The sequence below is a fragment of the Ambystoma mexicanum genome, chromosome 5q (assembly GCF_040938575.1).
Source record: "Ambystoma mexicanum isolate Mex_15411 chromosome 5q, UKY_AmexF1_1, whole genome shotgun sequence".
Taxonomy (NCBI): Eukaryota; Metazoa; Chordata; class Amphibia; order Caudata; family Ambystomatidae; genus Ambystoma; species Ambystoma mexicanum.
The window spans coordinates 59,017,494-59,030,650 of NC_090933.1; the positions used below are offsets into that span (position 1 = coordinate 59,017,494).

The window sequence follows — 13,157 nt, forward strand, 5'->3', positions numbered from 1 at the left end:
ATCTATATATTCAGCACAGTCTAGAGGCAGGTTCACGACTTGGGCTAAAACATCCTTGAGTTCTCCCCGAAGCCCTCGATGGAATAATGTAATTCGCTTGGCTTCAGGCCATTCGGTTCCCACAACTAATCTATTGAAAGTTGCAATGTAAGATAAAAGATCCTGATTACCTTGCCGTAAGGATAAAAGTTCGTTATCCAAAGCCTGTCCTTGGGAATGTCGGGCGAACAGTCTTTCCATGCTTGTTCGAAAACCTTGGAAATCTCGAAGAATTGGGTCATCCTGATTTACTAGCGGAATGGACCAGTCCGCTGCACTGCCGCTGAGATATGACAGTACAAAAGCTACCTTGGCTTGATCGTTTGGGAAAGCTCCAGGTCTACATAAAAAGTGTAAGCGACATTGATTCATGAATATAGCAAACCTTTTTGGGTCTCCGGCAAAGCGTTCAGGTGGAGCCAAGGGAACGGCTCCAGGAAGGTTTATCTGCACTGGGTTACTCGGTGGCACCGGAGCTGGGCTGGCCCCGAGTCCAGGTAGAGGTGTTTGTCCAGCCTGGCTTTGTAATAGCTGTCTGGCCAAATCATCTGTTCGTTCTTTTGATACTATCAATTCCCTCCTGAGGGCATTGGTTTCCTAGCGGGCGGAATGCACTTCGGCCCTTAGTTCTCCTAATAATTGGGCCAACTGATCAGTTTCCGAGATCTCCATGACGCCCAGGTGGGTATTTGTGGGTAGGCTTCGCATTTTGTTACGCTCACCTGATTCCCACGGGGACGTCGATCTGGACTGGCCCACTGTTGCTTCCACCAGAGTAACACGTAGAGCCGAGATGACAGACTGGACAGACCCACTTAGCTTCATTTGTTGGACTCGTACGAATATCTTTCTGCAATGGAGAAGGGGAATGAACCTCCCGTAATCTGAGCATTAACCCGCCTTCCCACTCCCCTTGTCTTCCCACAGAACACTCCTGAAGTCCCCTCTTAATCTCACCTGATGATTTGGAAAGATGAGCTCTCCATCCTGCGTCGAGCGCAGGGGCGCGTAGATGACCAGTTACTTCACTGGGGTGGAGGAATTGGCGAGTTCCAGTATTGACTCTAAAGTCCAATCGTTCGTAAGAGTTCAAAAGTCTGATTTTCACTCTGCCAGATTCCTTGCAGGTTTCAGATTTAAACCACTAGAAGAGTTCCAAGTGGCAATTGGTAAGATCCTGGTAAGTCTATTGTGGTTCTTCCCTTTGGGGCCGGGGTATAGCGATGATGCAGAATTAACTGCGCCGACCCGAAATGAGGTGAGTACCCCCCTGTGGTAAATCAGGTAAGTCTTTGGGGTTAGGTTGTATTGTCCTTGTTTTCCCCTTAGGGGCCGGGGTGCGGCGGTGATGCAGAATTGACTGCGCCGACCCGAGATGAGGTGAGTACCCCCTGTGGTAATCAGGTAAGTCTTTGGGGGTAGGTTGTATAGTCCTTGTTTTCCCCTTAGGGGCCGTGGTGCGGCAGTGATGCAGGATTGACTGTGCCGACCCAAGATGAGGTGAGTACCCCCTGTGGTAATCAGGTAAGTCTTTGGGGGTGGTTTGTATTGCCCTTGCTCGCCTATTTGTTCTTGTCTCCCCCAGGTGTTGAAGAATGGCCTGGAGATGCTGGGTTCGCGATGGAGTAAAGGAATGCAGCCCCAGATGGTGAGTTCAGCGCGGCGCTGCGAGGTGCGTGGCAACGCACCTGTGAAGGCTTCTCTCTTCCAGATCGACGATGTGCTGGATCAAGGATTCAGGCAAGGGTTTTGTTCTGATCTCTTCTCCTTCTCCTTTTCTTGTTCCAGGTGTTCCAGGGCTGATGCGGGCGTGGCTGAAGACTGGAGCTGCTGAAGACACGGTGAGCGTTACACTGCAGCACACAGAATAACGCGAAGCACGTGTGGCTGTCCGGGTGTGACTTAAATAGCCTTGGAAGAAGTGCCAGGTAAGTATTCTTCCACAGCCCCACCTGAGAGGAAAGGAGTCCCTGAGGTAAAATAGTCCCTCTAAGCCTCATTTGGCTTGTGGCTTCGTGCAACATGGTCTGCATCAGGTAGGTATGCAGCATGGTCTGCATCAGGTACGTTTTCTGTAATGAGCCTGGCGCCCATGGCGCCAGGACTGACTTTATTCTTATGAGCCTGGGGCCATAGGCGCCAGGACTGTAGCCAAATAGCCCCTAACTGGGGTTTTTGGGCATGCTTCAAGTGGCATGATGCCTGCTTCCGGGGTTGCTGGGCCTGGTCTGGCTTTCCGGGGGCAGGCATTGTGACAGTAAGATAATGGGCACCAGTTCACTTCTCTGGAATTCCAACAATTTCTCAAAGAAAGAGCAGTCAACCACATAAAAACAGCATTGTACCATCCTATTGTGAACAGACTTGTCTAGAGGATGAACAAGTTTGTGAAAGGAGTGATCCAATTAGCTGTTTCAAACTTGCTTCCATGGAAAGAAGCCCTCAAAGAAGCCCTTTGCACGTATAGGACCACTCCACATACAGCCACGGAAATTGAACCCTTTACTATGATGAGGGGTAGGCAAGCGTCAATCGTTTGAGACCTGCTTGGATGTTTTCTAAAGCTGGAGATGTACATTTGGATATAGAACAGATCATAAAGAGAATGGGTGAGAAACAAGAAAAGTACAAAGAAAACTATGATCGCAAGAAAGGAGTTGTTGAGAAGACATTCAAGAAAGGTGATTTGGTCTGTGTCAAGGAACCTAAAAAGACAATGAAGGGTGAATCCAGATTCAGACCACCACAGAGGGTGCAGAGCTGTTCAGGAAAATCAGTTGTGTTGGACGATGGCAATATGTGGTCTATTGATGACATTGTTTGGGTGCAGAATGATGCTGAATGTCCCAGCACCATTAACTCTACTAAATCTGTTGTAAGGGATGCCATGGACTATGGAGTGCAGGACATAAGTCAAGGGATGCACGTCGAAGAGACTGGATGTAGCAGTGTACCCACCTGCAGTGGATTATCTAAACGAAATCGCAGAATTATTCAAAATTTTAAAGATGACTACATATATTACTATTATACATTAATCATATAAGGAAGGGGATGTTATGTATGGGTTCCACACGTTATGTGGTGCTACTGCGTAGCGTGTGGAATCCAAGCTGCCATTCCAGAACCATTGTGTTTGCTTGTTTTACCTTGGAGGCAGCTCTCTGGTGGCTTCATAAATAAACCTAGTTATACATTTATAAAGGTCTTGGTGTATAACTTCACAACACACTCCTCTTCACACCTCACTCCACCTCCTCGCCGTTCTCACTCATTGCAAATTTGAGAGCAATATCTTTCATCCTCCTTACTACTCACACATCCTCTTTATCCCTTATCCCTTCAAATTCATCAGGCACCAACATTTCTCCTTCTACCTTACTCCTCACACATCATCCTTATTCCTTGTTCGACCTCCTCGGTCAACAGTCACCCTCATTGTCCCTGCTTCCCTACTCCTCATACATCATCTGTATTTGGCATTTTTCCTTCTCAGCCTTCTTTTACCCCCATTAGTCCTCATACCTTACCCCTCACACATCATGCATATTCATTATTCATCCTTGATAGCCATCAGTCAGCCACATTACTCCTCCTACCTTATTCCTCACTCATCATCCTTAGTCTTTACTTATCCTCATACATCATCTCAATTTCTTTTTCATCCTTCTCAGCCGTCAGTCCCCTTCATTACTCATCCTACCTTACTTCTCATACATCATCTGTATTTCGTATTCATCCTTCTCAGCCATCACTTACCCACATTAACTCTCCAGCCTTACTCCTCACACATCAACCTTATTCCTATTCATCCTCCTCAGCCATCAGTCACCCTCTGTACCCCTCCTACCTAACTCCTCATACATCATCACTATTTTTTATTCATCATTCTCAGAAGTCAGTTCCCAGCATTACTCCTTCAAGCTTACACCTCATACATCATCTGTATTCCTTGTTCATCCTTCTCAGCTATCAGTCACCCTCATTAGTCCTCATACCTTACTCCTGACACTTCATCCGTATTCCTTATTTATCCTCCTCAGGTACCACTTACCACAATTACTCTTCCTATCGCACTCCTCATACATCAACCTTATTCCTTATGCATTCTCCACAGCAACCAGTTACTCTCATTACTCCTCCTACCTTACTCCTCACACATCATCCTTAGTCTTTATTCATCCTTCCCAGCCATCAGTCATCCTCAGTACCCTTCCTTCCTAACTCCCCATACAGCATCCCTATTTGTTATTCATCCTTCTAAGAAGTCAGTCCCCATCATTTCTTCTCCAAGCTTACACCTCATACATCATCTGTACTCCTTTTTCATCCTTCTCAGCTGTCGGTCACCCACATTACCCACCTACCTTACTCCTCACACTTTATCCTTATTCCTTATTCATCCTACTCAGCCATCAATCACCCTCACTACCGCTCTTACCTTACTTCTCAAGCATCATCTGATTTTCCTATTCATCCTTACCTGCCACCAGTCACCCTCATTAACTACCCAGCCTTACTCCTCACACATCAACCTTATTCCATATTCATCCTCCTCAGGTACCACTCCCCACAATTACTCTTCCTATCGCACTCCTCATGCATAAACCTTATTCCTTATGCATTCTCCACAGCAACCAGTTACTCCCATTACTCCTCCTACCTTACTCCTCACACATCACCCTTATTCCTTGTTCAACCTCCTCGGTCATCAGTCACCCTCATTGTCCCTGCCATCCTAACTCCTGAAACATCATCTGTATTCCTTGTTCACCATTCTCAGCCATCATTCATCCTCATTGTCCCTCCTTCCTTATTCCTCTGCATCATCTGTATTCGGTATTCTTCCTTCTCAGCCTTCTTTCACCCTCATTAGTCCTCATACCTTACTCCCCACACATCATGCTTATTCCTTATTCATCCTTCATAGCCATCAGTCAGCTACATTACTCCTCCTACCTTACTCCTCACACATCATCCTTAGTCTTTATTCATCCTCCTCAGCCATCAGTCACCCCCATTACCTCTCCTACCTTACTCCTCATACATCATCACTATTTGTTATTCATCCTTCTCAGAAGTCAGTTCCCAGCATTACTCCTTCAAGCTTACACCTCATAAATCATCTGTATTCCTTTTTCATCCTTGTCAGCTGCCAGTCACCCTCATTAGTCCATGTACCTTACTCCTCACACTTCCGCCTTACTCCTTATTTATCCTTCTCAGGTAGCACTTACCACAATTACTCTTCCTATCGCACTCCTCACACATCAACTTTATTCCTTATTCATTCTCCACAGCTACCAGTTACTCTCATTACTCCTCCTACCTTACTCCCCATATGTCATCCTTATTCCTTATTCATCCACCTCAGCCATTAGTCACCCTCATTATTCCTGATAATCTACTGCTAATGCACCATCCTTTTTCCATTTTTATCCTCGTCAGCCACCAGTCACCCTCAGTGGAATCAGCAGAAAATATTTGGGGAAAAAGATGCATGCATAAATATGCTGAATTCTACAGTGCCAAAAATAACGAAAACCCATAATGATGATCAAGGGTAGCAGGGGTTTCCCCCGCACCTCTTGATTGACATTATGGGTATTTGGGAGTGGCAGGGGTGTCCCCCGCTTCCATACAAAGTAAAGCGGGGGGCAGAGGTTTAAAAAAAAAAGAAAAGGACCCTGCGGGGGAGGTTCTGCCTCTCAGTGGGAGGCGTAACTCACAGGGTACACATAGCAGTGAAGAAGTACAGGTAATTTGGGCACCGGAGGTAAGTATGGGTGTTTTAAGGGTTACACCTTGTGGGGATGGCGGGCAGTGATTACTTCCATTGCAAAAAATTTCGAATTCATAATTTTGGGATTCGAAATTTTCATAATCGAAATAATTACGTATTTCCACCCTCATTACCCCTCCTACCTTACTCCCCGTGCATCATCCTTATTCCTCCCAATGTGTACACCCTCACCCGTCTCACATTGCGCAGAAGAAGTAAGGAGGAGAAATCTGTGTGTCCTGAAATGGATGCAGCGGGGTGGAGTCTCCCCTCGTTCTGTTCAATGGGAATACTAATAATATTCATAATAGCCCAAGAAAGAATGTTCTTATCAAATTCTAAAATGAATGTGTCCGCTATGGTGTTCTGTTAATTTTTCTAAATATGAAATAATTACTTGTCCGAATGAAAAATCTATGATTAATGGGAAATCTTTTCTGCCTGCAGATATTGTTCCGTACTTTGCAATGCTATTTCTATATGCAGTTTCATTGGCCAAGCATTGCAAAGGCTAAATAACAACTACTCCATCACTGTGCTGGACTTGTAAATGTTTATAAGAAATTACCTCGTGGAAAGGCTGGGTTTTAATTACTTGCTCTAAAATGCTGTACAGAGTTGGGGGCGACAGCGCTATGTGAAGTAGGGGAACTTAGCCAGGACAATATGGGTTACGGGGCGCTTAAAGAAAGCTGACTTTGCCTGCGTGTTACTCATATTGCAGTTGCCATCAACCCTTTGCACCGATTACAACAGCATTTTAGAGCCGACTTTGGTCTTTTAAACTAGCTTGTCGAAAATACTATAAAGCACAATGGGCCTCATTACGAGGTTGGCGGTAATGTTGCCACCAGCACCATAAAACAGTTTCCACGACCTGATATCCCGGTGCCTCCAGAATAACACAAGTGGCGGCGGAACAGTAAATGCCCACTGAGGCCCCAGCACCATTGCCAACAGTGCTGGTGCTTCAGTGAAAACAATGCCGGTAGGTTCCTGATTTCCCGGCAGGTCAAGCCTGCCGGGGGAGCCGTGCACCTACCGGCATTCTCGTGGTATCGCGGTCCGGAAAGAGTGCCGGTACGTTGCTACCAGCACTCTTATTTCCAGACCTCATACCTGGAATGAGGCCCAATGTCTGTGGAAAGAGGGTGTTTTGGAATATCCCCCCCCCCAACATCATCTCGCAGCAAAGCTTTCAAAAGGGACTACTGATAATGCGGGGATTTTAATCGATCGAGGAAAACCTGTGTGCTTAGTCTCATCAGAGCAACCTTGCGGGATAGTCTGGAGAGTCTGTGAATAGCATGGATGCAACTCCCATTTTGTAGACGGTGGTTTTCATTTGAGGTGCCACCGAAAGACCACACAAACAAGCACACCTGCTGTATGTTCCAAGGCCGACACTTTTTTCAATTTTTGCAGTCTACACATAAATTCCCAAAATAATTCCCTTTTAATGCAAGATGTTACTAATTAAAATATGACTATCACTTCCTAGGTAATTATTGTGTGTTTCACATTGCTTCACACTTTACATCTTGTTGGAACACCTGCAACTTTAGGTAAAAAATGGCCCACCAGTTCCTTAATATTTTGATAACTGTCACGTTGTATGGTCATTTCTTTTTGTAATGAGCACAGTGTGTTTGGCAAGGTATACATCCTGGAGAATAGTAGGCATGGGTTTAAGTGGATCAAGGCCAGCTGGGGCCACACCCCGGCAGTTTCCCAAAGCTCTTGGGTTCAAATCCCCAGCACGGGACCATAAAAAAGCAAGGATATCATTTTTATTGTTCTGTGCTAGGGATTCAAACCCAAACCCTACCCACAACAAGCTAGAGTCACAGACAATGTGCTATTTGGAAAATTTCATTAATTAGACTATTTGACAAATAAAGCCTGTGTCAAGCTGGTTATTGAACGAAACAGGGCTCGGGTTTGAATCGAACAGTGAGGAGCGCCACTTTCTTTTTATTGTCCTGCGAAAGGGACACATCAGGCCACACCCGTCATTTAGGCCACACCCGCTCGTTACAGCCTCCCCTCAATTTCTCATCCCACTTAAAGCACTGGTAAGTGTGTGACTCAGACATGAGGATTGCCCGCAATTAGCATGTTCGAATCTCGGCATGGCCGGCACAGACTTTAATTCTTCCAAAGTTGATCATTTGCATACCATTGAATTGAATAATTACAACAACTATTATACAGCACTTAGAGGCAGAAGCCATCAGGCACTTAGTGCTAAACACAAATGTATTGTTATTCCGCATTGTATGGCCTTTGGAGGTATACGCGCTTGCCTGCGATTGGGAACTCTTGTGTTATGGAGTTATTTTTGTGTTGCAACGCCCCAGATTGAGGCTTACGATTGGGACCTTGCAGTCACTTTTCCCACCATGGCCGGTGTACAGTGCTGAAACTATGTCCATATTTCTCCAAGCCTTCATCTGAGATACTAGGATAGGTCCCCCCAGTCCTGTTCTCCTTGCCTACAAAGGAAGCCCTTCTGGCCCTCTCAACTCCCCAACACCCAACAACATCTTTTTACTAAACCAGCACCCTCTCTGCTCTCCCTTTACGGCCCCGGATGTTGATCCCACTCACTCAACCACCGAGGCTCAGTCAACGAATGCATACTTAAGTGTTGTGAGGGGTTGCTTGCAAGTCGTTTATTTATTTATTTATTGCATTTATTGACAGCGCCCAAACCTGTAAGTATCACAGCGATGACAGTAAATGTTGCAGAGAGACAGGTAGGGACCAAGGGGTGCCCCAAAAACAGGTTAGTCGTATTTGTCAAACAGCCAGGTTGTTAGCAGTTTTCCTAAGATGAGGTAGAAAGCCTGCTCTTGGATGTGGAGAGGTAGGGTGTTCCATAGGATGGGGGCAATGACCGTGAAGCAGGTGCCTCCGTTTTCGCCCATGCCCAGACCGGGATTTGAATGCAGGGAAATGTGGTTATGGGCGTTTGTGATTTGGCCCTTTTGTGTGTATGTACTAGTGGCAGTAGTAGAGGAGCTTACATATAAGTCCGTGCAGACGTCCACTTAAAGGCCTGTTGACTGAAGAGTTGGATTTTAGCAATCCAGGAGCAGTCCATATTTCACGATAAGGACTGAGGTAAAACACACCCAGTACATGTGGGTTCCTTATGATTTGTAGGCTTTGGTAATAGTCTGAAAGTTGCTTACCTTGTGTTTGCATCGCTTGTAACAATGCAACTGCAATCAATCAGTTGTGTGGTAACGTGATTATCATGTTGTGTGGTAAAGTAATTATCATGAATGGCAATGTGGTGTTGATGAGGCGCTCAGGAACCCTAAAGGGGTGGGAAATGATAATGTGTCCCTTTTCATGGTTACATTTTTTCTAATGTTTTGCTCTTCTTCCCCCCAACTACTTCTGAACGATTTGGGCAGGAATGAAAAGGAACTTGAAGAGCACTTTCCACTGAGTGATATGATACCACGCTTCCGGGCCAACTTTGTCATCCATGGCGGCAGGGCTTTCGAAGAAGAAGACTGGTCTGTGCTTTCAGTGGGCAGTCTGCGTTTTCAGGTATGGGCTTGCAGCACAAACGGACCGTTTTTCCCCAAAGTAGGTCCTGAGATCATTCTGACTTGTGCCTCATTATGCGGATGGTGAAAATGGTAAAAACTTCTGAGTGGGGACCATATGGGGCATTGGCTACATGGCTACACAGAAAGGACGGCCTGGAGTAAATGATGGCTATTTACCCTGTGAAGTACTTTCTATATCCCATGTAATCCCAACTCATAACTAGAGGAACAAGTTGACAGTTGGAAGATAACTGGCTGCAACTTCAAAACCTTTTGGGGCAACCTTGTATTCAGCGCTACTGCACGTGAGAATGTCATACTTATATAATTTGTGCTTTAGATGTTAACTGGTTCAAGGTGGAAAATGTGTCACCGCCAGTCTTCATTGCCCCTTGAAACAGCAACTTCTCCAGGACAGTTGCATTCCATGTGAACTGGAGAATGGCTTAATTGTTGCCTGCTCTCAGCTTTCCCACTTGCAGCTCAGCTGCCAATAGCTAGAATGTTGGAGACCAGCCGGGGACGCATATAGGAGTATCATATCGTCATAATGTATTCACATCTCTATGTGTTAATTCCTCAGTTTAGGGGCGAAATCCGTTAGGTCTGCAAAGTGCAGCTTCAATAAAGTGTGGACTAAGATACACCCCTCTTTTTGACTACTTCCATTCCTTACAGACCCGAGAACAATCCCTCCCCCCCATTTTGTTCCCAATCGCATCTTGACCCACGTTTCTGTATACAGACACTTCCTTAGGTCCAACAACATGGGTCTACTGCAAATTCCTAAGGCAAGATTATCGGTGGTAAAAGACGGATGCTTTCTAACCTCTACACCACGACTTTGGAATACCCTTCCCCCTGACCTGAGGTTGTGCCCTAGCCTCCCCATATTCAAACGTAAACTGAAAACGTTCCTCTTCGAATGAACTAGAGAACTACCATGTTTGCCTGATTTCTGATCTCCTGTCTGATTTTGTATCTTGCGTATTGTCTGTCAGTCTCAGCGCTCCCATGCCTCAGGGCTTCTTGTTCAAGCGCTTTAGAAATACATTAAATACATAAACAGTACATGAATAATATTGAGTACATTCCATTGAACCCCTGAAGCGACTAACTTGCCCTACAATTGAGTGAGACTTGCTCTTGAGAGGTCAACAAATCAGCTAAAAAGCTGTTTCCTTCTTTCTTGCAAGTTGTTAAATTATTTAGTGTCAGACAATAATCTATAGCGGAATAGCCCTTCCTGATGCCTAGCAGGGACTAAGGGATTACATGTGCACTAAAAGACAGAGGGGAGCAATGTGTCCACTTTCCAAGAACGTGGAACTACACCAGGCTCTAGAGCATTCTAGAAGATATGACTCAGCATTTCTGCACACCATTTCTGATGAGATGTCAAGAATACAGCCACAAGCCAATCTGGTCTAGACAATCTTGCTTGATTAAAGGCCCTATTAGCAGCCTACACTCTCTCACCAGGCAAGGAATTTCATCAGCTGAAATCAGGTGCAAACTGTTCTGCCTGTGGAGTCAGTGACCTTCTCCCTGCTTATGTGTTTCAGGGGTTTCACATGTTTTAACTGTGGCAAATTTCACTGCGGCTATTTTAACTGTGGTGTTTTCACCTTAGCCGTTTTGAGCAATTTCTTTAGGATTATTTTTTTGGGGGGCCATCACCCTATCCCCCATCTGACCCACCCCCAAATTCCCTACACAAACACACACCACATATATTTAAAAAGAAATCACCAAAAACGCCCAGGGTGAAAACACTACGGTGAAAATATCTCTGGCGAAAATTGCCACGAATAAAACACAGTAACTGGCTTCGGGCCATATACAATTTATTTACATGATCTAAAACCTTTCCTTGATGGTGACACATTCCTTTCTCTGATATACCCTATAGCGACAGGTATGATTTACCCAAATCTTTTTGAGTCTTTTCTTAAGGCCAGCAACATGCAATGATCCTCTTTTATTTTTATTACAATTTGTATACGTTAGTGTAATTCTCTTTTTGTCTCTTTCAGTAGTCTAACCTCCAATGCAGTCAAAAAGGCTCACTTCATAGAATTTGTGTAATTCTCTTTGATTGTCAAAACAGTTATTTTTTCACTCTGCCGAAATCTGGAACTATCACTAGAAGTTGATAATTTGACGCAAGCGACATTTTTTTTCAGTTGTGTCAGCTGCTTGTCACACCTGGTAAACAATGCGGCCACTGATAGGTCCAGTGGAAAAACACACACATCCTTAAAATCCTGAAGTACTATTGATGTTAACAATCAAAAGATCTAAACTTCCTTGAATGTTCTCATTGGTAACTAGTGATTATGTTACCAAAAATAATAAAAATACAATAATGGAAGGGGTAAAAATAACGAATTTCAAAAATAAAGATGGTAAAACGACAACAGGATGAAAGAATAACGAAATGTAGGCAATAAAGCAGTATTGTAGGCTTGAAATATAATAGCAAAAAAGAAAATACTATACAGTTTTTAAAACAAAACATATGAAGGATTAAGGGAGGCTTCAAGTGTTGATGAGGGAAGCAGGCCGGGCTGTAACCACCTCCCCGTTTCCCCCCATTAGAAGGTACTCTTTATGTAAAGTGCCGGAAGAAGGCTCTGATTACTTACTGGTAATCTTCATTACTCCTAGTCCTACCCTTCCTCGTCACAGTACTTACCTCATGAGGCCCCTGCCTACAACACAGGACCTTCTTCTATTTCTTTAAATACCTATAACTCCTCCCCCACATCCAGGTCACTCAGTTTCATGTTACCAAGCCGGAGCATGGGACCTTCCCCGCAGGGAGGGTGAGGAGGGTAGTCAGTACTGTGAATGAAGAGTAGGACTATGAGTAATGAAGATTACCAGTAATTAATCAGAGCATTACCTCCACGTCCACTCTTCCTCATCCCAGTACTTACCTCATGAGGTATACCAAAGCAGCAACAAGGAAAAGGTCCCAACGAGACACAGAGCCAAAAACAGTGCAGCAAAACACACACTCTTAATTCACATCCCCACAGACAAAACTCCAACCACGAAGGAACAAACCCCCGAGTGGGAGAATCTCAACTCATAGTGGTTGATGAAAATGCCTAGACCAGCCAAGGCGGCAGCCATACAAATCTCTTACAGAGAAAACCCTTCTTGCATCGGCCGAGGAAGCCGCCAAACCCCTGGCGGACCGCCCCTAATCATGCGCAGGCACAGGCAGGCCAGAAGCCACATAGGCCCTGGAGATCACAACCTGGAACAACCAGAAAATGGAAACCACAGATGCATCATGCCCAGCCCCAGCCGGACCACAAGCAATCAGAAGACTATCAGATTGGTGGAAAAAAGAAAACCTAGCCGAATACTCCAACACGTCCCGCCGGACATCAATGTTAAGCCAAGCCACCTCCTCAGGTGTTCTCGGATCATGAAAGAAGTCAGGGAGAACCAGATCCTGAGAGGTGTGAAAACCGAGAGACAATTTAAGAGAGAAACTTCGGACCACACCTCAGCACCACCAAGTCTGGCAGCACCCTCATGAAAGGAGGGTGACATAAGAGAGCCCCAATCTCCCCAAGCCTAAGGGCAGAAGTGAGGGCAATAAGAAAAGTAGATTTCACTGTAAGATGTTTGATATCAATCTCGGAAATGGGCTCAAAAGGAGGCCTTTGAAGGAACTGTAATACAAGAGCGAGATCCCAAGGGGCAAGCCCTTTATCAGCACAAGGATGGTAAGAAGAAAAACCCTGGAGCAA

General features: G+C 45.1%; 1 protein-coding gene across 1 annotated transcript in view; it reads left to right on the top strand.

Moving 5' to 3' along the window:
* Positions 1–13,157, top strand: part of MOCOS (molybdenum cofactor sulfurase) — an 819,339-nt gene that overhangs the window by 782,601 nt on the left and 23,581 nt on the right. Inside the window, exon 13 of the mRNA XM_069620525.1 lies at positions 9,247–9,385. Coding sequence (XP_069476626.1) covers positions 9,247–9,385 — 139 coding nt within the window. The remainder of the gene's footprint in view (positions 1–9,246; positions 9,386–13,157) is intronic.